Below are 24,933 nucleotides of genomic sequence, written 5' to 3'. Positions count from 1 at the left end.
ATGTCAACTTCGGGAGGGAAAAAACATCTCCAAAAAAGCGAAATACTCGTAGCCAGCTCGCAGAGGAGGGCGGAGGTGGAACAGAGCGGGAATTCAGGGGCTGGCTCCGGGGACTCGGTCTGGGGCCGTGAGCCCCGCGCAGGGCGCCCGGGAGGGCGCGGCTCGGGGCGGGAGCGGAGGGGGCCCCACGCTCGGCGGAGCCTCGGCGGAGCCGCCCGGGGCTCGGCGGCGCCCGGGGCCGGCCGTGCGCGGCGGAGGGGCGGCAGGAAGCGGGGCGGCCCCGCCGCGCCCCCGGAAGCGGTTGGGCGGCCGCGGGGGACGGGCGGGCTGGCGGGCGCGCAGGGCTCAGACGCGGCCCGGCGCGGCCGCCCCGCAGCCCGCGATGCCCTGGGACCGCCGGGCGCGCCGGCCACGCCGCGGGGCATGGTGAGCCCGGGGCGGCCGCTCCCCGCGGGGACCCGGCGGGCGGCCTCGCTGCTCCGCCCCAGCCTCTTCCTGCTGCTGCTGCTGCTGCGGAGCACCCAGGCGCAGAAAGGTGAGTGCGAGAGCGACGGCGGGCGAGCCCCGCAGCCCCGGCGGCCGCGGGAGGGAGACCAGCCCTCCGGGGCTCTGCTGCTGGGAGAGGGCGCCCCTCGGCATGTGGCCCCTCCGTGGCCAACAAAGGGCGAGAGAAGAGACCCGTTTGGAGAAGAAACCAAAACAACCAGCCAGCCAAAAGCGAAATCAACGTTTTTTCCTCCCCGCTCCCGCACTCGCACGGGGAGCTGGCGGCGGGGGGCTGTCCCCGGGCGGGGCGGGACCGGGGCTCGCAGGGAGCCGGGGCTGTGCGGGGCTGTGCGGGGCTGTGCGGGGCTGTGCGGGGCTGTGCGGGGCTGTGCGGGGCTGTGCGGGGCTCGGTGTGCGCGGGCTGTGCGGGGGCAGTGAGGGGGCTGTGCTGGGCTGCGGGGCTGTGCGGGGCTGTGCGGGGCCGTGCGGGGCCGTGAGGGGGCCGTGAGGGGGCTGTGCGGGGGCCGTGCGGGGCCGTGCGGGGGCTGTGCGGGGGCAGTGCGGGGGCTGTGCGGGGCTGTGCTGGGCTGCGGGGCTGTGCAGGGCTCGGCGTGCCCGGGGCGCGGTGACCCCCGCCTGCGGGCTCTGAAGCGTTCGTGTGAGCCAGGAGCCGGGCAAAGGGGAGATTCTGCTGTCAAAATTAACTTGCACTCGCCCGCGAGTGTGCAGCAGTGTATAGAGGGGGGAGAGTCCGGAACGTGTGGCAGACAGGGCGGTAGGCGTTGTTGTTTTTTGAGGTTTTTTTTTTTGTTTAGAGAAATCGACGAGATTTCTCCTCCTCGGGTGAAATTAATGAGCAGGCTTTAGCACTGTGAAAATTACGAGGTACAGTTTGGTCACTTCATGGCAGGAGATCAGAGGATGCCGCTGTGACTGTCACTTTGATCGTGTGCTTGGGACGAAGTGGTGGGAGTGAGTGTTTTGACAGCATCTTGAAACTCGCTTCTGGGTTTGGGAAGATTTGTGGTTTTCAATTCCACTTGCTTCTTGCACTGGTCTTGAATCGTTTCAGAAACTGTTCTCAGAAACTGTTTTGTCACATAACTTTCTCTTTCTTTGTATCTCAGAGATGGAAATCTGTTTGAATTTCAGAAATGCTGCATTTAAATGCACGAAGAGAACAGGAACTATACGCACGCAACTGTTTTTGCACCTAAATTAAATGTTTAACTAATTAATTAAAATTAATTAATTGAACGGGAGAAGTTCAGTGATTTATCCATAGAGCAAGGTAGTTGTGTGGACTGAGCTTTTCCTCTTATTTCTAGCTAATTGCATTTAAGTATGTTCCTATCCACGTACAAAACTAATGCTGATAAGCATTTGACGCCGCTGGGTTTGTTTTCTTGTAAATTATAGTGGAGCTGGAGGAGACCCATTTGCTTTTGAGAGGAAATGGGGCTATTTTAACATTTAGTCTTTTGAAGGTTGCTGCTGGATGAGGCAGGCAGCAGCAAGGTGTTAGTTCACACTGTAGGAGCATCATGCTTGTGCTGACCTGGCACTTGTCTGACCTTTTGGTGGGCAGACTGACTTTGTTATTGTAGGAGAAAACTGAAACAACTGTGGGGGTAGGGAAGAGTCATAATTTACCTGCAGGTGACTGAATTGGCTCACTGAATGGTCGGGGGTGTGTTGGAGGGGGTGGGACCATGCAGCAAGAAGTGGCGCTTGTGAGGGCAGTAGGCTTTTAGAGAAACAAAGTACAGAAAGATAAGCTCTCGTTAATGCTTAAAGTTTGCTCCTAAGTCTCACTTTTGAGCAGGAGGGGAACTTGTTTATTGACAAGCTTCGTTTTATTTGCTAAAAATAAGCAGAGCTTGTTTTGAGGGGAAGGACTCTGGTATTGTCAAATACAATGCTTCAATATGAGAAACTGCTAGAGCTTCTAAGAAGAGTTCTGCTAGTGAGGGATTGTTTCCTTGCCAAAATATTTTCATTTATCTTATTCCAGAGAAGGTTGGGGAGCCCATATCCTGTATCTCTAAATGCTGGCAGTATTCTAGTTTGGGTAATGGAGTCCCATATAGAAATGAAGCTGCTGTCTAGTTCTTGAAGGTCTGCACAAAGTTATTGCTCTATTAGGGCATTAAATACGTGAACAGGCTTCTAAGAGAATGTCTGCTTGACAATGAAAATAACCACGAGTTGGGGAATTCCGCAATTAAAGTTGCTTTTAAGTTCTTTTATAAAAGTACAGTGAGTGATACTATGTAGGAACCTACGCTCATTCATTATGTTAGAGAGGCTGATCCTGTGTTAATAAGCAATTGTTCATTTTCTTTTCCACTGTTCAGCAGCTCTAAGCCTCACACACAACATGGTATTTAAATATTTTTCTGAAGATAGTGTTTTCATTTCTCACATGCTTTTCTGCAGAGCACCTTCCTGGTATGAACTGATTTTAAAATAAAATTATTTTGGTCAATGTGAAGCTTGTTTTTAGTACCTGGTCAAATGGTGCTCCTCTCCTTCCAGAGAGCTGACATTTGAGAAATGAGAAAGTGCAGGTATTGCTGTGGTGAGTATGTTTTGCACAGTAGCCCACTGTATTATCTTGTAGGATTCAAGTGGATTTTTTTTCAGTCTGTCGTATTTAAAATCATTCAGTGTATGTAATTCAGAATTCCTTGGTCAAGGATTTGAACTCGAGTGTGTTGCTGTCTTTGAAAATTAGGAGCATTTTGTATTAGCTGTAACGCCATCAGAAGTGCCCTGTGCTGCATTTCATAATCTCGTGCCTTGGGGACTATTCAGCTGATGGCTGTGCAAGGCAGCTCTTGTGATTTTTGAAACAGTTGTGTAGTGGGTCTAGCTCCTGGTTGCAAGGAAATTGATGTTTGAAAAATACTTTGAGTATTTTTTTGTTTGTTTTTCATGTAATTAGGCAGGTGTGAATGAAAGCAAGCCAGCAGCTAAGCTTTCTGCTCTTTGTGGATTGCATTTTGAGAAACGGTGCTCTTAGCAGATGTTTAGGTTTTGACATAAGTTTGGTATGGTCTGTTCCTTAGCTAAGTTTAACCTCTTTTTTTTTAATTTAGAAAAGCACAGCTATGGGAGGAATGGTTGCTTAGCTTTCATCAAAGTAGAAGTTGAATAATGTGTCAGTAATTCTGAAGGTATGAAGCTTGCAGGGTCTGTAGAGCAAGAACTTTTGTTACCACACAAACTAGTTTGGTAGCCATGTGCTGGGATTCCTAGGGGATACTAATGTACCAATAAAACTGGGAAAAAGTGCCTAAATGTAAAAGGAGCCTTTTGTTCTGGAGCTGATTCCCCAGTGACTTGAAGCAGATTTATTTGCAGTCTTTTTATAAAGTAGTTAGTGCTGGATGCTTGTATTTGAATGTGATTCCCACATTTTGTTCTAAACAAATGGCGGCCCATCAGGATGCTGTTATATGCTCAAGCCTCGTTGAAGAAGGTGCAAAAAAGTGATTCACTACTGTTATTTAAGAATGTTTGCTTCGGTGTAGCAGAGAAAAATAATTTTTAAATGTCTGGTACTGAGCTTTTGTCGTCTGAAAAGTGAAGTGGCAAGACTGATGGCTGTGTGCACATTGAGCCTCAGGAGATGGTTTTCCATGGCCTTGAGTTCCGGGGCTCAGCCGCAGCGTTTGTGGATCATTCGTGTGTTCCTTGTTTCTCATCTGTTCCTTGGTGTGCTCTCCTCTCTGCCGCGCTCCGGGTCTCACCTCTGCTTGTCCCTCCTGCCAGGCTCTGGTGGCTCTGGCTGTGGCCAGTCCAGAACTGGGCAGGTGCTGATCCATCACCTGCAGTCTGGGGAGAAGGAATCAGGCAAAGAGAAGATGGCTCTAGCCGCACATCCAGTGGCTGAGCAAGATGGAGGGAGGCTGCAGCTTCTCCCTCAGGGTCCTGGAAGAGGTGATTTCCTGCTCTGGCAGGGGCTGACAAGGGTTCCAGCTGCCGGGGTTGCCCATTGCAGGTGTGTCTTTTCCTGCTGCAGAGAGCTCCGGGCACATGAATGAATATAAAGCTCTGCCACAAAGCCGTCTGTCGCGTGAGCCATTGCCATGTGCTGCCTTGCACACGAGGGCTGGTTTCCATTCTTGCTGAATTAGGTTGGGGGGTGTCTCACTGCCCGTTGTATCCCGTGTCCTTGGCTGGGCTCATCTGGAAGGAAGGGAGTCACAGCCAAACCCGAAAGGAATTACTTTGATTTAAAGGACCCTCTTTAAATGACTGCATTTAAATGATTTTTGCATTAGAGATTTGTTGTCCCTCAAAATTGACATCAGATTAAGTGTTTTATGAGGAGGAGGGCAGCGCTCTAATGAACTGTTTTGCTTTGTTAATGGGACAATTTTACTTCAGAGTGCAGAGTGTTGAAGAAGCAGTTGAGCAGCTTGAGGATTCAGGGATTAGTTCCACTTAGGCAGGAGTGCTGAGGCAAATCCCTTTCATCGCTGTGTTGAGAAGGATGGAAGAATTTTTCAAGACCAGGGCTTAAAGTTAGGGTAGGCTTTTTCAGGTTTTATGATGCTCTTTTTAACTTCCCAGCATTGCACCTTGAAGGTAGATTTTGAGAGGAAGAACAGTGCTGTAAAGAATTTCTTGGAGGAATGTTGTTCCTGAAGGGAAGTGAGCTGGTATTGGAAGTACAAATCTAAAAAGAGTGAATATTCTTTGTTTTTGAAAACAAAAGTCTCAGCAACGTTATTTTTTTCTCCTCCAGTTAATGGGCCTTACTTGAGGATGTGGTGGGCGAAAGGTACATCCATGTGTTTTGCAGAACATCCTTTTTGGGAGGGTGTCTTCCCAGTCCTGGCTTGGTTCAGCTCAGCTCATCTGGGAGCCTGTTGAGGCTGTGCTAGCCTCCTCCATTCCTGTAAAGAATGCAAGAATCACCCTTTTGTGTAAATACCCTCTGGAGCTCTCATACTCAAAAGAATGTACAGCGTTTTAGATTCAAGCAGTACAGTGCATGTTGGTTTTTTATATATAACTATATGTGTGTGGCTATAAAAATCAAGCATCTGAGCTGGTGTAAAAAAAGCAATATAAGTGTTCTTTCAGAAGCTTGTGTGTATCTCAAGCCAGTGACCTTCTAGCACGTTAGTGCAGTCTTTAGGAAAATTATTTTTCTGCTACTGAATGGAGATGTTCAACTTCCATGATTTTCAGGAATGTTTTCTTACGTTACTCATGGAAGAGCAAAATAACTTACATGCAATTAACTCCTTTCTCTGCAATTCTGGCAACCTGCTTTATGCTGTGGGAAATGATGCATTAGGTTTTTAATGCCATTGCTGCTGTTCTGGGTCGTTTCAGTCATCAGCTGGTTAAGGGCTGCCTTGAATGCATCAGCTTTCATAGCTCAGTCATCAGTTCAGATGCAATCCTTGCTGGAATTGCTGCTCAGCGTATTGTGAAATGTTTCTATATTGGTGATTTTATCTGTATTTTGAAAGGCTTTAAAAAATGCCATTGCCTGTTGCCTCCACTTTTATAACTGCACCATCCTGTGCTTTGGGGAAACCTGGAATTTGTTTTGTAGTCAAAGTATTTCCTTTTCCTCCTGCATTTTCTGATTGAGTTGCTTTTAGATTAATTTCTCTAAATCAAATACTATGGAACATTCAGGGTCCTTTTATTTAAAATAGTATAAGGTGAAACCAGTGTCCAAGCATAGAGTGTACATTTATTACTAAAATGAGGTTGAGGGGAGGTGGGGAGGGAGGGTGGGAGTGGTATTGATCTACAAGGCCATGTGGTAACTTGCATTAAGATAAAATTTTCAGTCCTGGGGTTTTTTTTATACAGAGTGGTGGGTTGTTATCTGTGAAGCTTGTTCGTTAATCAGCAAGACTATGAAATATCACATTTTGTTAAGCTGCTTGCCATCCATTACTGGAGGCAAACAGCTTGAGCTGTGCTATTCATAGTCTGTTTGAGCTTGTTGCTTTATAACCAAACGCTTTATGTGGTTTGAGACAAAAACTATACTTGAAAATCTAATAGTGACTTGACATTTGGACCACAGAATAACACCGATTTTGAAAGTGGCTTCTGGTTGATGCATTTTTTTGTCTAGTGCTTGGGAAAAAACCACAAAACCCCAAACACCAGCCCTTGGATGGGTAAGAAGTGTTGAACCTGTGCTTCCTTTCCAAGCATGTAATTTCTGGTGTTTGCCTGCATGACCACTTAGTTTCCCTTCGTGAAAAGTTGTAAGAGGATAACATTTCTTTATGGTTGTTAAACTCTTAAAAAGTGAAGTTAAAGCTGATAGTCCATACTTGTTTAGCTATCTCAGTATTTTAATCAACAGGATTGTGAATTTGTAACACAGTCACTTGGTACTGCTTACGGACTGGAATGCTTCCTGTTGGCATTTCTTCAAAATCTCTGTGCTTGCAGTTGTCACTTTTGTTTGGGTTATATTCTTCTTTTCCCTGCAAATACCAAAACAAAAGTAATTTTCAGTGAGCTAGCAGTCTGTAGGGTTTAGACCAGCACAGCTGGTGGATTCTGAAGCTCAGTGATTAGTTGTCTCTTTGATTTTGGTGAGTTTAGCTGCATCCTGAAAATCAAGCATATAAGTGTTTAACTTTGCAGTGACAGCTCATACCTCTAAATATTTTGTTGCAAGTTTGCAGTGAGACTGTGATTTGAGTTCACCTCTCTAGCCATAAAACAACAGTAGCAATATGGAATGCAAGTCCACGAACCATCAGAAGTGCAAGGATTCTTAGCAGCCACTGGCAGTTGCTTCTAAAGAAAGTACATTCTTTTGAAGAAAAAGGATTCCTGGAAGCAGAATATGTGTAAATGAGGACTGAGGTGTCAGACGTCCTTGTTTTTAATGTTTGCGGACATGAGGAGGATGCGTTGGCCTGGTCGCTGGTCTCTGTACAAGAGGTGCTGTGCGTTGCGACTCAGGTAATCATTATTTTCCTGCAGTTATTTGACTGCTGACGTTAAGAACCCCTGTTCTCAGGATCTTACTGAAAATGCCAACTGGTGTCCAGTTAGTAGGAGTTCCATGACTTTTGTTTTCGGGTGGCGTCGCGGTGAGGAGGTCCCGGCTCCGCTGCGATAGTCGCGTACGTTGCTGTCGCGTTAGTAAATGTTGTGGAAGCTGAACCAAGTTTGTGAACTCAGTTGTGTCATTCTTGGCAATACCAGTACCGTGTTTTTGAGAATGTCTTAGAAATCGATGGGGTGGGGAGTTGGTTTTGTGTTTTGTTTATTTGTTTTCTTCGCCAGGCGTTTAAAGCCTGCTAGCTTTAGAAATAGTTAAGAAGTCTCTCTCTCAAGGCGTCTTTGCTCTTCTTTGCTCGTCTTGAAAGTCTGAAAACTTTCTGGAACGAAATTAAATGCAACTTCCTGAATTCCCCTTAGTTAGAATACTGCCTAGCCAACTCTTAGTCAAGGTGTACAAGAAATCATACTCTAAAGGACCTTTCTGCTCTTCAGTACACTGTGAAACCATCATTGTGTAAAATGACTTAAAAATTAGGCTCGGACAGCTTCAAAATTGCCACTTTTTTCTATTTGAGAGTGGGTCTGGAGGATTTTGGTGTAGTTTTTCAATGTTTCTTTATTTTATTTTATTTTATTTTATTTTGAAATACTTCTCTGGCATTTTCTTTATGCCAGAGCTTGTTTTTCATTGGCAAAACTGTATTACAGTGGTTTTGTTAATTGTAATGTTAGAGAAAAAAAGAAACAGCTATTTTAAGATTTTCTTTTTTTCTGTGTGGGTATCTTTGATTTTGTTAACATTTGTCATTGTTCAGTAAAAGTTTCAAATTAGTGTATAACATTTTAACATTCTTCATGATGTGACAACTGAATTCAACTAATCACAGGAGACTGCTTTATTAACCATATTTCACAGATCATGCATCATTTATGAACTGAAAAGTGAAATGAAATCAGTGGTCACATCATCTATGTGCTTTATTAAACACTCCCCTTCCCACTTTGCATCTTCACTAGTTAATCCCCCCTCTAAATCTTCCTCCCAGATTTTCAAGTTTTCTGAGTATACTTTTAGCTCCAGGAAGAGGTCTCGTTATCTAGGATTGGAATATTATCCGTCAGAATGGCAATTCTTGCCAGCTGCTCATCTTTGGATTGTCACTCTTGCTGGAATTTGATGGATTGTGCATGAGGTCACGTGGATTCTCTTTTAAATTTTTCTTCTTTCTTTACTTTAAGTGCTGTCAGAGGTAATAATTTGATACATCCTTGTGAACACTATTAATGGTGCAGAAGGGAACTTGAAAAGCTTGACATGCTTCTGGAAATGGTTGTGAGCAGATAATTGTTCTGTCATGGTTTCTAAACAGGAGGATGGTGTAAACGCTTCCCAGAGTGATGCTGTCAGTTATCGCCTTATTTATTGTCACCTGGCTTTTCATCAAGGTTTGTATATAAATGTTCTGTAAAATTATTCTAGATTTGCAAAAGGATAATTATTTTTCATCCCTCAGTACCATTTTCTCCTCCTATTGAGTGATCCATTTGTGATTTTCCTAAATTTAGATTTTGCCATTGTAAGACCTCACATGTTGCTTAACTGTGAAGAGGAAATCCTTTCAGGTCTCTTAATTGCAAATTCTTGTAGTAGGAGTAACTGTTTCAGTGCCGAGTTGCGGCTTTCAATGTTGAAGGATAAAACTGAACTGTTTTAGCAGTTGTGCCACAGCTTTCTTTAGTTGCTCTCCAATGTAAAATTAAAAATGCAAAAATAGGATATATAAAGTGTTTTAAATAAGACTTGGTAAGACAAGCCACTTGTATAGCTACATGCATGTAAATATGGGGCTTTTTTCTGGAGAGAAACCTCACAGGCATGAGGCAGGTGAAAGATCCTCAATATCTTGAGTGGAAAGACAAAATACAGAGATGCAATTTTGTGTGGTTACTCTGCAGAGTTCAGAGCTTTTGCCTCTGGAAGGATAGTGTACCACAGAGTTATAGCACGGATGCTGAGAATGTTGTGCGTGTATGATTGCCTGCAGGACCACACAGGGTTTCATAGCTGGCAGCTGCTGCATCTCCAGCAGGACTGTAGCCAGTTAAAGCCCATATCTGGGTATTTTAACCTTGCTCCAGAGTGGTTAAGATATGGAGAAAAACATCTTGTCTTGTTCAGTGTGGTGGAAAAAAGCCACTGGTGTTTAATTTTTCTTTTGCAAATCTGTGAGTTTTATGATAAACTGAGAAGCCCTAAACCACATTATCTGTTCAATTCTATTTTTGTGCAATTGTGTACAGGTATCAGAGTACATCTCATTATCACGAGAGTGGAAAGAGGAATGCATTAAATTGAATGCTTTTGAACACTTGTGTACTAGGTCTAGTGATGATCAGTTTTTGTCGTTTTCCTAAGTATATTTGAAAATTTCAAATAAAGCATTTGCATTACTTTATATCTTCATTTTTAAAGAGATGTTTTCAAGTTCTCCAGTCCTCCTACACAAGGCATCATTTCCTCCTTGCTATGAAGAGGGGCTATGAAAAGCTGATGGGCAAGCTTAAAGCTTAAAGCCACTGAAGCTTCCCACCTTGGCTTCCTGGATGCTCTCGCTATACTTTTTGTGATTAATTTGGCACTGCAAAACAGTGACTCAAACATTTAAATTTATTGTCATCTTCCTAGTTCATCATCTTGTTATTCAGTAATACATAATGCTTATTTTATTGGTTGTATTCATAGAGGGTCTAAAGTGTGACAGAATCTTTTTTCTAAGGGAATATCTACAGGGCAGAATTAGGAATGAAGTGCCTTTTAGAACAGACTGTATATTAAATTTTATGATGTTAGAATGAAGCCAAGACATTCAAAATGGGGAAACTCCAAACAGTCCCCGCTGTAATTTTGAAATTAGATCAGAAAATGAATGTTAGAAATCAAGATGATGCCGTATGCCACCCGCGCAGGGAGAAGGAATTGCTGGTGCACACATGTAGGGTGGGACTGTTTCATCAGTTGGATGACAAACTTTAAAGAGGGTTACAAATATCTTTAAAATCTCAGTTCTTGGTGCAGCTGTGGGGTGCAAGTAATGAAAACTGTGTTTTGAGGGTTTTTTTTTGAAAGCATCCACGCTTTTTTCTTTTCGTGCAGGTACCCAAACCAGGAGCTTCCTCCCTGCCAGCTTCTGTGGGTAACAAAAGCTATTCTTACCTGTGACTTCTGCAGTCTCCTCCCTGTCCCTGCCTTGCATCCTCTGCATGGTTCAGATGGGATGGGAAGCTGGGCTGGGCCCGGGGTGCAGCCCAACAGGGGTGCAGTGGGCACTGGCACTGGGTGGGGCAGGCAAGGGGCAGCTGCTCATGAGAGGCGAGGTGGTGCTGCCACCATGGATCTGCAGTTCGGGCTGTGCAGTCTCATGAACGGAAAAGGAAGGGGGGAAATGTTGAGCGTGGCGTTAATTTAGCATGTGAATTGTTGGTATGATTGGAGAACGGTTTGCCTCTTAGTTGACATATGTGAGGCTTGTGAAATTTCGCGTGGTCCTAGTGTGGTGAGGAGTTTGAAGGACTTCCAGAAGGTTTGAATCCCGTTCTGACCATGACCACTGATTATTCTCATAGTGTTTTGCATGACTGTCTGTGTGTTATTTTTCATTTATTCATCATCTGTGTTTCTGCTGTGTAGCACTTAAAGCACTGAAGCACAACAGTGTTTATTTTTAAGAAAGTGTTGGTGCAGATTGCAAAGTAAATGCTGGGAAGTGGGCATGTGCCAGCCAAACAAAGACATAGAGCATGAGCTGTCACTGTGAGTCAGCCTGGGCAGCAGATCAGAGGGGCTTCTGCGTTATGTACCATTGAGCACACAGTCCTCTCACAGACTCCTCATGTAAATCGCTTTTCACCATGCCTAGCCTGTCTTTGTGGGCTCCTTTGGCCAGCATACTATTTAAGCAAGTCATAGCTGTCCCTGGGGACTTACACAGTTTCCCTGGCATCAGTAAGTAAACGCTCTGCAGCCCGGTCTTACACAGCTGATGTCTCTTCTGTTCTTTTGAAGCAGTCAGTTCAGTTAGTACATGGCAGCAGAGGAAGCATGTATTACCTGCTCTGACAGCTTCATAATTTTAGATAATTTATTTTAAAATGTTACCATGTTTTGGATGCTAAATGTAGGATTCGTAAGTATTACGCTTTTGTGTAAAATTCAGTGGCTGAAAGCGAAGACTGGAGTCCCAGAGAGGATGATTGTAAAGCTGCGTGTACAGATTAAAAGAATAAAGTGCTAGTTATCACTAGCCCAGCACGTGGCCTGTGTTGTAAATGAAAACAGTAAAATTTTTTTGTCATGGCATATTAAATTTTGTACTTTTGCTCTAAGAACAAGAATCAGCCTCTGTCTGCTGTCACCCCACTGAGCTGCCAACATTTGGAAAAGCGGAACGCTTACTGTGCTTTCGTCCTGTTCCTATCTTTGTTAAACCTCATCCCATAATTTCATTAACTGTCTAGTTTTGTGCTTTACCACAGCAGGTAAATCAATCCAAGCTGAGGCAGCCATAATCCCACCTGCCCTCCACTCCTTGCCCTGGCACTGGCAGGGGCCCCTGGAGCTGCCTCCGAGAGCTGGGTTGATGAAGCCCAGCGCGGTGTGGTGTGAGTGGGTTGGGGCACTCTCTGCAGCCAGCTTGGTTCCTCAGGCCAGCGCACCACTCTGGTGTGACTGCTCTTCCCGGGGCTGGGATGGTTTCTACCTCTCTGGTTGGCATTCAAGGTTGTTTGTAATGCAAACATGGGTTGGCAGTGCTGGTGAAAGAAGCAGTTGCTGGTGTTCCCCTTCTCTCACATTGTCGTATCCCCCTGTCAAGGAAGGCACTGCTGCAAATGCATTCTCAGATAAATTAGGGGTTGCTCTAGGTTAAAACTAGCAGCTGTTTTTATGCCAAGTCCCTACTCTTGTTGGCCATGTGGCTGCATAAATGTTTGCCTCCAGTACCAGGAAGGGTGTGAGAACGTGGCCAAAAGTGAGAGGCAGACAAGGCTTGCTTTTGTCTGTGGCTGTGCTAATTTAAAGTGCCTTCAAGTGTTTATTGAGCTGTGGCCTCGCTTGTGGCAGCGTGGAGTATTTTATGTTGTGAAACATCTGCAGTGGGATGAAATGCCCAAACCAGTGTGTTACTGAGGCAAGTAAATGGCATTAAGATCAAAGCGGACTGTGTGCTTGTTGGCTTGTTAAGAGAATTAATTCTGACAGAGGAACAGATTCCTTCCTGGAGAACATCACTTTATGGAATTTGGTGGAAACAGCAGTGAGTTTGGAGGACACAAATAAGGGCATTTGAAAGTACTTGAAAAGGCTATTTAGAATTTGATGTCTCTGATTTAATTCCTCAGTCTTTCTTATTCATGGAACTCTTTTGTTCTTTGTGTAAACCTTTGTGCTCACGCTGAGAAAAGCAAAAGGCAGATACAGTGTCTTTTAGTGGTATGCTGATAAAAAGTAGGGAAATGCAGAGCACAGGAGCTGAACCGAAGAGGAGAAATTGTAGTAATGCATTGAGTCAGAGTTGTGTATTTGAAGTTAAAATGAATGTTTTGAAACACCCTTTTTTGCTTACATGATTCTTACAGATTGGGTTCTACTTTTGCTTAGTTAAAAAAGTTTTAATTACATCCAATATTTAGTCACAAACATGCTTATATATATGTAAAATCTTCTCAGGAAATCCACTGGTTTAAATTGAGTCTGTTCAAAAGGCAGTGCCACGTGTTAAACTTGAGATTGGTGTTTTGATCTGCATCAGTTATGCTTTATAGATTATAATATTGAACTGTCTAATGTCTTTATCATGCACTCCTCTCCAAGTAAGGAATAGGAAAGTATTCACTGGTCTAAAAAATGATTTTGAACATGTTTTGATAGAACAGGTTTCGCAGTCACTAACAGCAACTGTTCTTGGGGGGGAAGCTCTAATTAATTGACTTCCGCAACTACAAAGTATAGTTAATCTTTTTTTTTCTTTTTTGTAGGTTATTATGACTTAGCACCCACTCCTGCATGTTCAATATTCTTTCATTTTATCAAACTCCACATTTTCTTCAAGTATCAAAAGTATCAAAATCCTGTGGATTTGGTATGTTTGTGTTGGTCCAGGTCCTGTATTTTGTTAATGTAAAGAACTTGGCTTTAAGAAGTTGTTTTCAGTCATCTGCATGATTGCATCAGACGTCAGTGTGCCATGGCTGGGGGCTTGTATGATCTCTGTCAGGAGGGTTCATCCAGGCTGCGTTCAGAGGTGCCTGCAGAAGAGATGGATCTTGCCCCTGATGCTGGCAGTCTGCCTTCCTCTGCCAGCTGCTTAAGAGGTGCCCACGTTTCTAACACAAGTTTTGGTGAAGAGCTGAGCATTTCCTCTTTGCCGTGAACTTGGTCCCCAGGACGTGTGAAATTGGATGCACATCTGCAGCCTCTCCAAGTGTCAGGTGTGATGTGTGCACACGAGTGATCTGGTGCTTCTGCTGAGGGTTTTATCTGTCCTGCAAGTGCAGGAGGTCTGTGGTGTGACACAGAAGTCTGTAAGAAAGCAGGAGATTTGTTCAGCTGTGTACTGACAACAGAGGTGGTCAGCCCATCCAGGAATAATTGATTAGGGAATTGATGTCTCTCTTCCACGTGTGCTCAGATATTCCACTCTCACAGATTAACAGGAGCAAAAGATTCTGTGGCACATAATGACTTGCAAGTGGACGAAGTGAGTACTGTCCTATATATGCTGCGGTAGTGCAAAGAATTGTACTTTTTCTTGGAGAAATTGCTGAGTATCGCAGATTGCTCCCCTGCTGCTGGATGTGTGTATGTGTCTCTGGAGTTCATCAGTGGTGTTTAAATAAAGTATGGCAGAAATGATGAAGCACCATGTTACATGGAGAGGCTCAAGAATTGCCCTTTTATAGTACCAATACAATAAGATGTGGGTTCACTGTTCTGCAAGTTTCACTGGAATTATGATTTTTAAAATTTTCCAAATAGCTCATGAATGATGCTGCTGCCTTTGGCAGACTGTATGTGCCATGTTAATCTTCACACCCTTCAGGCATGAAGTGCCTGGCATTTCTGTTATCACTAACCTAAGTGAAATACAATAAAAAGATCTAAAATGTCCGTTGAGAACAAGCTGCTTTTAAAAGCTTCATAGTAAGATGCTGCAGTTCAGCACAACAGTTGATTTCTTTTCCCTACCTTTCTAGTATGATTTGACAGCAGGTTCTTTATTGTGGATAGAGGAGTATTTTTCCTCTCATGTTTTTAGGAAAGCCTACAACAAAAGGGAGGTTTGAGATTGATGTTTCCATTGAATTTTGTGAAGTAAATGAGAAAGTTTTGCTCTCTATCCATGGGAAACAATAATTCTTCCAGACTAGAAGGGGTGATGTTGTCGTTTTTTAGTGATATGTCTTTAAAAGAAAAGGCCCAATGTGGTTTTAAACCTTGAAATATTATATTTGCACTTTCTCATCTAAATGTGTTTAGTTGTTTTGGAGTTCTTTTGCTTTTCTCATGAGAGAGCTGTGCCCTGTACATCATGCGCAGTGCAGGTATTGTTTCGTGCTTGAGACAGCTGAACAGCAAGCTAGCAGAGAGAAGTGTTTAAATGAATGTTAGGCGTGATCTTTTCTACTTTTAACTGGAGAAATGTACATTTTAAGTACATTTTGGGTCAAAGAGAAGACCCAGGCTTTCCTTTGTCTTTGATTTCTAGCAGCATAGGCTTAAGATGCAAAAGGTGGGGAAGAATCAAAGGTACAGAGTCATGTGCATTATTGGTATTCCTGGTTTTAAGAAATAGTATTTGTGTGGTGACTGCATTGCAATTACAGGGCTATTAAAATGAGAAATGATTAACTTCTGAGCATTATTATTATTATTATTATTATTATTATTATTATTATTATTATTATTATTATTATTATTTATGCAAGGATTTTTATTTTCCTTAAAATGCACTCAGAACAGTGTATGTGCCCATACAGGTGAATGCTACTATGATTTCATATTCAGAAGGCCCCTGTGTCAGTGTATGTGCAGAGTATTTTCAGTCTGTGAATGAATAAGCAGTTGCTTACCCCATCACGGGACAGGGAAAGCACAGAACTGGTAAATGGCTCATCGCTTTTGTTTAGCACATCACCTGAAACTGACTGCTGCTTGTGTTGATAATTATTTTTTGTATCTGCAGTATAAAGAGTTTTGAAATGCTAACCCCATATCACCATGAATATATTTGTTGGTTTTGTTGTTGTTAATATAATAAATTCCATGCATTTTGTAATGTGTGTGAGTATTTGCTTGTGAAAAGCCATTTTACTGGAAAAGGAATCGATGTTGTTGAGCGTTAACATATTAAAACTGATCAGAAATCTGATATTTGAATGCTTAGTAGCTAATAAACCAAGGCCATACAGGTTCTAAATAATAAACCTTTCACTTTTCTTAGGTTTATAACATGCCTTTTGAAAGAAACCAGGATTATAATGATATATAAAACACGCAGTTTAAGTTACGTCTTTGTAATGTTGAACGATGATGTCTCGTGTTAGAAAAACTCTAATTTAGAAGAGTAATTTATCAGGTGTCATCCAAATGGAAATAACATTTGCCATAGGATAAAATGAAGTGTTTTAAAGCAAATTGCAGTAATGAAAACATGGCTGAAGAACAGCTTCACAAAAAAAGTTTTGATTTTACTAAGCAGATATTCCAGTTAACTTTCCCAAGGATGTATCATTTTCATTCCAGACTGCTAGCAAGATAAACAGCTGTAGTTTGTATCTGCATCTGTTCATGATTCTGTGTATACTAGCAGTACTTTAGCTTTTATAACGTGCAGCTATCTTTCAATGTGCTCAGATTATAAGGAGAATAGTTTTTGTTAGCAGAAATTTGGTGTGTTTGCAAACAGATTAATCAGACCTAGTTAACTTCATCACAGGGGTTTGTTTTTTTCAGGTCACTTCAGTGCATTGGACTTACTTTTCCACTTAGGCTTACATATAATACATATACGAATTTTGAAATTTAGTTAAAATTTTTAAGTATGTGTACAGCTTTTGTACCTAAAGCTCAGTGTACCTTTTCATATTTAATAGAGGAACTACATGTGTTACTGTGTAATATGAAACACTTTTAGCTGTCAAAACAAATTTCTGTCAATAGGAATCATGGTGATCAGTGTGAATGTTACTCTAAGAGCATTCACATTTCTAAACCAGCACAGAAATTCTTACACTTTCTTTGCTACGTACTGGGGGCATTGCATGTCTAACTGTTGAGTAATTGAATTTATCAGTTTGCTCTTTATAATTTGATATTGACAATACACACTTTGTGCTATTGTTTTCCATTTGTTAAACAAATCAGTTCTAGTGCTATTATTGCTGTTCAAAATTGCTACTCAGATGTTAGTTAGAGGACTTCAGGTTGGAGTCACAGCAGATTCCAAAAAATTGAGTATGTTCTCCAAATAAGAGTGAATTGCAGCATTAAAACAGTGGTACAGTAGAAAACAACATATTGGCAGTTGGGTAATGGTCAGAGCTATATTTAATATGCTGCATTTTATTTGCTGTCCATTGGCTTTCTACTTCTTTTTCATTGTGTTGTGAGTGCGGTAACTCAGTAAAACCAACGTGCTCTTGTTTAATTGTCAGGTTTCTCTGTCCTTTTTCAGCACCTGTTTCCTTCTGTACTGAGGCGTTGAGGAAACATGAAATAGCAGGGCACTTCCTGTACTGTCCATGGTGTTTTTTTAAGTTGTTATGGATCTATTTCCATCTCTTTGAGGAAGTTGTAGCAGCTCTCTGGTCACCTGTGATGATAAGCTAAGCAGAAGGCAATGGTAGTTGAATGGTATTTTGTCACCATTGACAAAATGTGAGTTACCTTGGAGTTTTCTCCCAGCGTGGTTGCTGTGGTGTGCTGTGAGGATGAACGTGGGAGCTGATTTCTGTCTGTTCTTTCCTAGGTGACGGGTGTGGGCACACGGTGCTGGGCCCCGAGAGCGGGACGCTGGCCTCCATCAACTACCCGCGCACCTCTCCCAACAGCACGGTCTGCGAGTGGGAGATCCGGGTGAGGCCTGGGCAGCGAGTCCAGCTCAGCTTCGGGGACTTTGATATTGATGACTCCGATTCCTGCCACTCCAGTTACCTGAGAGTTCATAATGGCATTGGCCCCAACAGGACAGAGATAGGTACGAGCTTTGATTATCCCTGTTTGGCTGTTGTCTTGTAGAGAACTCGGGTGTGCTGTTGGTACTTTTGTTAGTTTTTAACAACAGCTGTATGATAAATGCAACATGGATCCTGTAATAATATACAGATCCTGTAATAATCTTTGATTCTTGAGATTCCCAAAGGAAGCTCTTCTGCAATGTGGGGTTTTTTTCTCAGGCATTTCCTAGTAGCTTGCAAAGTTCTTGTAAGCAATGAAGAGGGGACTGTAAAACTGGAGGCATCTTCATTAAAAAAAAAAGGAGCATATATATGTGTGTATATATATATATATATACACACACCTGAAATATCTTTTTATATGGATTCACTCTGATTTGAGCTGCTCATCTTGGTGGTGTTAAAAAATGACAGGCTTCAAAAGGTGTTTAGTCCAAATATCCTCCATCTTCTGATAATGTTCTTAGTTTGGTTTTTGTTCTCTTCAGAAGAATTCAATGACTGGAAGTCAGTGGGTTTTTTTCATGTAGCAGTGTGATGTTACCATCTACATCAGGGTGTGTATATAGAGTTTCAAGACTCTTGTGGTTACTTTGCATAGAACTCAAAATAAATTGTCATTCTTCCTTCTCTAAAATTAGTTGTTATTATACAGATTAACTTTCTTTCCTAAAGCTTTAATTTGGAGAGAGGCAAAGAGGGATTTACTTCACTGAGACTGTTTTTGTGCAGTTTGAATTCTGATCCTGCTAAATGGAGTCTTTTGAGTCTAGCCTGCTAAGGAGGCTAGTGGAGTGTTAGGTTTATTAACCTTCTTTTCCAACTGTTACCTAGGTAAATGTGTGTGAAAATAAGTATGTGCTTGGAGCTGTTGAGCCAGACTTGGTCTAAAATAGGAAACACTGAATGCCTTAAATGGCAAGGAACGTCAAGTTCTGATAAGTCTATTACTCACTTTTACAAGGGACTTAATGGGTTCGAGTAAATTCCTGCTTCATTTGTTGACCTTGCTTTTCAGCTGTGGCCTGCACAGTATGTTGAGGAAATGTGTGTGTTGTTCTGCTCTTAATAAATTAAATCACAGGACATACAGTGATGTTAGCAGTGGCAAACACAGATGAGGCAGGGTTTGCGTTTTTTTCAGGTTTGGAGCAACAGACACTGGGGAGATTAAACAGTGACTTTGAATTTTCTTGGGAGAAATCTGGACTTAACCTGAGTTTTTCCATTCAAGACTATTAACATGATCTAACATTAAAATACTTGTTTTACATAAAATCTGAAATTCAGTCATGCCTTTTTTAACCCAAAATTACTTAAAAGTTGGCTGGTTAGATTAAAAAATAGTTAGTGGGTTCACTGAGAAACAGAGAAGGTTTCTGATGAAGCTTTTAAGGGCTAGTGCTTATTCTAAGCCTCTTGAGTATTTATCAGAAAATCAAAAGAAGATTCAAATGCTCAGTATTAGGTTTGTCTCTAGAATAAGTAAGATCTAGAGGAGTTTATAAGATTTCAATACAGTCAAATCACTGTGCATCTGCAGTCAGATGTACTTAAGACATGGGAGTTCCCTCTCTTGCTGTATTGTTGCTGTACAAAAGCACTCAGGATCCTTCAATGCATAAGTACAGACAAAATAACAATATTACATCTTCTGCATGTACAGCTGACAAAGGTGTTACTGCAGTCATGTTTTGTCCATTCCTAGTGCTTGCTTTTTAAAAGATTGACAAAAATCAGGGAAGAGTTAGAAATACGATTTATAGTCTCAAAAGTATACCTTGCCATGAATCAGAAGGTGCATCACTCTACAGTTTGTCAAAGGCTGTATGTCAATGGGGCAAGCAGCACTGGAGAGTTTATCCAAGATGGGTTTAAATGGCTTGCACTGTGTATTTGCCTGAAGAAGGGGATAAATGGTGTTTTGACAGGAGTCTCATGATGGTCACTCATGTAACAACATCCAGTGGCTAGAAACAAAACTTAAAACTTTTCTGGTTTTTATTAGAAGATACCCTTGCTTTGATTAAAAACAAACAAAAAAACCCCAGCTGAATAAGCAACATCTAGAAAGCTCTGAATAATGATGGGAATTTGTATTTTAACTTTTACAATTTTTAAAATTATTTTGTTTGTGTTTGGGAGTGCAGTTCACTTTTTAAAGGAAATTGACATACATATTATATTTATTTTGTGTTATATTTGTTAGAACTATTCCTGCAGAACTATGTTACTCCACTTCCTCTACATTACTATTGTAATTTGCCTTTACAAGAGAAAGGAGTCTTACCTCTTTTTCTGCTATTTTACAGTATAGCAATTACATACTCATTATGAGGAAAGCAAGTGGAATGATGAGCTGAAACAGAGGCAGTGTCATTTACTGCTGGTGATTATCCACTTTGCATATCCACTGCAGAATCTTACATAGGATTATAGATGGTTTCTACAATATCAAATGATCAAGGTAGCCTGTAGAACAGAAGATTTTTTTTTTTCTACACAAGTTAATTAACTGGTCAGTATCTTTACTAAAGCTTCTTGTTAGTAGGACTGGAGAATTCCATATTGACTGGGATCTGTTTAATAGCCGTTCATTTATAAATGTGACTTGGTATCAATTCTAGAACTTCATTGGGCAAATACTGTCAATATCTGTGGAGTCCAGCAGTTAAAATTGTGTTATTTTTGTTCATTTTGTATGGCAAGAGAAGTACCCAGTGCAGAACCTTTGTTACATTTTTTAGGTGTGACAAAATAGAAAGTGAACGAACTGGTAATGTATCCTAATGATGCTCACATATGATATGATATATGTATCACACTGCTGAAATGCCGTGAGCTGTGCCTGCTGCTGTCCAGAATTAAGGAAAGTATGTGACAGAAACCATAGAAGAGTCTGTGAGGAAGAAGTGCTCCAGGAACTTTGGGAAAAGGAGGGCTTTTTTCTCATTTGCTTCTCATTGTCCTAACTTGATCCTTTTCCTTGAGAAATTCCTCATGTTCTTTGGAGCTCTTACTACGGAGGTTATGCATGGCTAGAGGTGAATGGGTTAAGGTTACATTTGTCTGTAAGTATTGGCGTGTGAGAGACCTTTGACAGTGACTAAACAAATGTGTAACTCACAGTCTGCCATTTGCTTTAAATGGTCACTAAGCACATTATTTAGTGTCATGCTCATCTATTTGCTTTTGAATATACACCAGAACTAATGTGAGTCTACACTGCAGATGAAATAAGAGGCTGGAAATTGAACAAGATGCTAATTACATGTGTTGTTTTGGATCAATATTTGTTCTCCTCCTTCTCTCCACAGGAAAATACTGTGGGTTTGGCTTTCAAATGGATGGATTAATTACTTCAAAAAGTAATGAAGTCACAGTGCAGTTCATGAGTGGAATTCACACTTCTGGACGTGGATTTCTTGCAGCTTATTCAACCACTGACAAATCAGGTATTTATAATTATTTGGTAATTTTTCTCTGCTGGCAGAATTAGACCTGTCGAGTAAAAACACAGAACCAATTCATTAATTCCATATCCTCTCAAAATAACTTCTAAAAATTTAGTACATTTTTCATTATACTTCTGTGTAGGAAATTTGACTGCCAGTTATCTAAAAGTTGTTGTAGTTTTAAAGAAGAGGTGTCAAAGCTTACCTTGAATAGCAGAGTAAAAATGTCAGTTGTCTGTTATAAATGAAAGAACTGCTTCAGATTTTTTCAGGCAGTAGTTAAGGTGGCAAATAGCTAACAAGTTTTATTATCAAACTGTGTATATTTTATAGAGAAGAACCTCGTGGAAATTTTTATTTCAGTAGCAACATCCTGTGCTCCCTTAGGGCTTTAATGACATAATCTGCTGACTAGTTTTTTGTCTTTCTCTTGGTTTTGTTTTTTTTTTTTTTTTTTTTTTTCCTGATTTTGGTTCTTTTAAGCCTCTGAAAGAGGTTGCTGTATTAATTTTGCATCTCCTCCCACTCCTTGTGAAGGTGAGTGATATACATGGTCTGCAAGGAAAAGAGGGAGGGCAGCAACTGCCTCAGAAAGCAAAAACCCTATCTGGATATTATTCTAAAAAGAGCAGATAAAGAGTTCCGATTTTTAATTTTGTAGGGTTTTTGATGCTTTCCTTTCTGAATTTTGGACTGTATGTGTTGATACACAGCAGACACAAACACGAAATTTGTAGTATCAGTCGTGGATGCCAATAGCACAGTATTCTAACAATTCGTTCTCTGTGGTGCTTGGGCTCAGCACTGCAGAACCATAAAATGATGGAAACACAGGCCTCTTTAGCTTACTAATTTAATTTTGTGAAAAGAGCATATGCTTCTGTCTCTGATTTATCTCTGAAATATGGCTATAAATTAAAGTTAGGCCACACAGAAAATGAATTTTTATAGTATTATCTTGTGTCAAATTCTCAGTAGATTTCCCAGTTACTCAGACAAATTAGCAAGGTTCTACTGTAATACAAAATCTGTCGCAAGAAAATTTGGTAGGAATGTGATTTTTTTCATTCTGAGACTTTTGATAAAGCCTCAGAGGCTCAAATGTATGTATTTGTGCACTTTAAAAAGCATATTCAAGCTTGTTGTCTTTTTCATCCTCTTGACCTAACATTTTTTCTTTCCAGACTTAATTACCTGTTTAGACAAAGCAAGTCACTTTTCCGAACCAGAATTCAAGTAAGACTGATTTTTACCTGTTTCCCATTCCAGTCTCTTTAATGAAGTAATTTTAGTGTTTCTACTTTGCTTTGTTACATATATCTGATGCAGCTTGAAAATTGGCCATCCAGAGAACTTGAGACACAAACTAAGTAGGGTTAAAGCTGAAGAATTTTGACATTTGCACTCCTCCTTCCTGCTCCTCTCTCCCATGTGTGTTATTTACATGCAGTATACAGTAGAACCTCGTTAATTTGCACTAACACATAGGAGCTAATATCTCATTTCCGTAAAAAGAGTATTGCTTTTATAAATGTAGCAGGTACACAGCTTAATTACTGACATTTGTATTGCAGTTACTTAAAGAGCACTAAATGATGAAATCGTTAGAAATTACAAACCCATTTCACAGTTTGGTGCTCATTAATGAGGTTCTGTGGAGACACAGAATGCTGTACGTTCTGAAGGGGAAAATGTGTAATTTCCCTGTTGTCTCCTTCCCCATTTCCATCTAAACCAAGGGTAATGTTTAAAGCTGCAGAATTGTGAAGTATCTAAGCTTACTTTTTGAAGAACTTAAACCGTGGCAATATGAAACATTTCAAAGTGCAATCTTTGCATTTCTCCTTCATTTTCCCAGGTTCCAAAATAGGGCTCTAGTTGTTGGTTCTGGCCTTAGTCAACATGTGACAAAGTCTGTGAATCCCCCTGTTTTCATGGATCCTAGAGCATTGCTTTGGCTGTTGCTGAACTGTGGTGAAAACATTGATGAGTTTACTCCACTTTACTTCTAGCTCTTGAAGATGAAATAATTTCATGTGTGCAGTATGAAATGGCCCTAGAACAGGAACGTAGGCTTGCTCCAGAGGTGCTGGTGTCTTGCCTCTTGCTTTTTGTGAACTAGTGGTAATTTGGCCTGTTTTTTATGATCAAAGCATTCCCAGAAGTTGTTACAAAATAGCATTACTTTTCAGATGTTTTATTTAAGGATGCAAAACATAGATATGCAGGTCTCTAGTTCATAAAATAAATTCGTTAATATTGTTACTTCTATGACTTTGAATTTATAGGAGCCATATGGTATTCATAGTACAAAATGCTGGCTTTGTTAGTTCATCATATTGAGACTGGAACTGTACTTTCAGCTGTTTCAGCCCTTTGTTTTAAAAACATTTTAAGTGTCTGTTCACCTGTTTGTGTACTTGTGAGTATTTTGGATCTGATTTGATGTCTTCAATTAGGAGGTATCCTTATGTAGTGATACATGAATAGCAGAGTGTTGCAAATCAAAAATATAACTTTTTTATAACAGTCAGAGAGTTATAGGTGCATGCATATCCTGACTTAATATTTTGTTCTCTTTCAGTAAGTATTGTCCAGCTGGATGTGTGATTCCTTTTGCTGATATTTCAGGCACTATTCCTCATGGATACAGAGATGTAAGTAAAAATACCAGGGGCTCAAGTGAATTTTGGTAAAACACGTGATGGATGATGCAAGTCAGTTGTAGTTGCTGGAATTAGTTGTGCTTCCTAGGTGCTGAGATTTGTACCTCCTAAAAGTGAATGATATGGTATTAAATTTTTAGCACTGGTGCTAAATGACAGGTGCTTCAGATGTTGCCATCTCCAAGAAGTGGAGTAGTGGAGTGGATTCTCAAATACATTCATAAGTCCTGCAGAGAAGGGTGGATCAATCAAAAGAGTGGAGTTTTTTTTCTACTTCCTCTTTTCTTTTTGTTGATTTTCTCGGGCTGGGAAATCGAGATTTATAACGAAAGAACCAGTTATTTTATTGACATCCTCTTTGACACTGTAATGCTTCTTTCAGCAGTGTCTTAGTGGTTATCTTAATTTTTGTTACACCTGACAGATTAAGTACTGTTTATGCTCAGCAGCTATAAAATAATTTGCAAAACAAAGTTAATACTGTAACAGTAGTTCTATAAATTGGTAATGAGCATCTTTAATAATGTACTGCTTACTTAAAACACTGCAAAACCCTATACAATATTTTTCTAATATAAGCCTTTGCAGGTCAATTAATGAACTTTCCATAGGCTGGGAGGGTGTTTGCTCTGTTTATTTTTAAGTGATTATAATTTTGCTAGCAGTCTACTAAAAATTACATTAAATCCCTGGTTTTTATCTGAAAATACTTTTTCAATAAGCCCTTAGATCTAACGCAGAGATAAGGAGATAATGTAAAAATGTTAGTTACCAAAGTTTTTAGTATTAAATACAAACTTAAAATGTCCCTCTCTGGTTTTGGGTTTTTTTTCCCAAATATTTGTAAATCCCAGGCTAGTTGCTAAAACAATCAACCCCATGTAAAATTATTGCCACAGTGTAACTGTGTTACTTGTTCTGGTCTGCAGTGAGTCCAAACTAAGTGGCTGCAAGGTAATTTTTGTGGCTAGTATCAAGATGAAATTGATTCTCTGCCCCACGAATTTGCCCATCTGTAGGAGTTCTGCCTGTTGGGAGTTTTTTGCCAAAATCTGTAACAATTGTTTTCTGTGGAGTAAAAGGAA

General features: G+C 40.9%; 1 protein-coding gene across 1 annotated transcript in view; it reads left to right on the top strand.

The window, feature by feature from the left end:
* Positions 1 to 423: 423 nt before the first annotated feature.
* The window catches only part of DCBLD2 (discoidin, CUB and LCCL domain containing 2), a 42,653-nt gene continuing 18,143 nt past the window's right edge, over positions 424 to 24,933 (top strand). The window contains exons 1-5 of the mRNA XM_066175209.1: positions 424 to 535; positions 17,520 to 17,747; positions 21,045 to 21,182; positions 22,367 to 22,418; positions 23,767 to 23,839. Coding sequence (XP_066031306.1) covers positions 424 to 535; positions 17,520 to 17,747; positions 21,045 to 21,182; positions 22,367 to 22,418; positions 23,767 to 23,839 — 603 coding nt within the window. The remainder of the gene's footprint in view (positions 536 to 17,519; positions 17,748 to 21,044; positions 21,183 to 22,366; positions 22,419 to 23,766; positions 23,840 to 24,933) is intronic.

Source organism: Chamaea fasciata, unplaced genomic scaffold (genome assembly GCF_029207755.1).
Source record: "Chamaea fasciata isolate MVZ Bird 193981 ecotype frontalis unplaced genomic scaffold, bChaFas1.0.hap1 SCAF_2, whole genome shotgun sequence".
Classification (NCBI taxonomy): Eukaryota; Metazoa; Chordata; class Aves; order Passeriformes; family Sylviidae; genus Chamaea; species Chamaea fasciata.
Note: the sequence above shows the minus strand (reverse complement) of the source record. Positions and strands in the feature narration are given on the sequence as shown.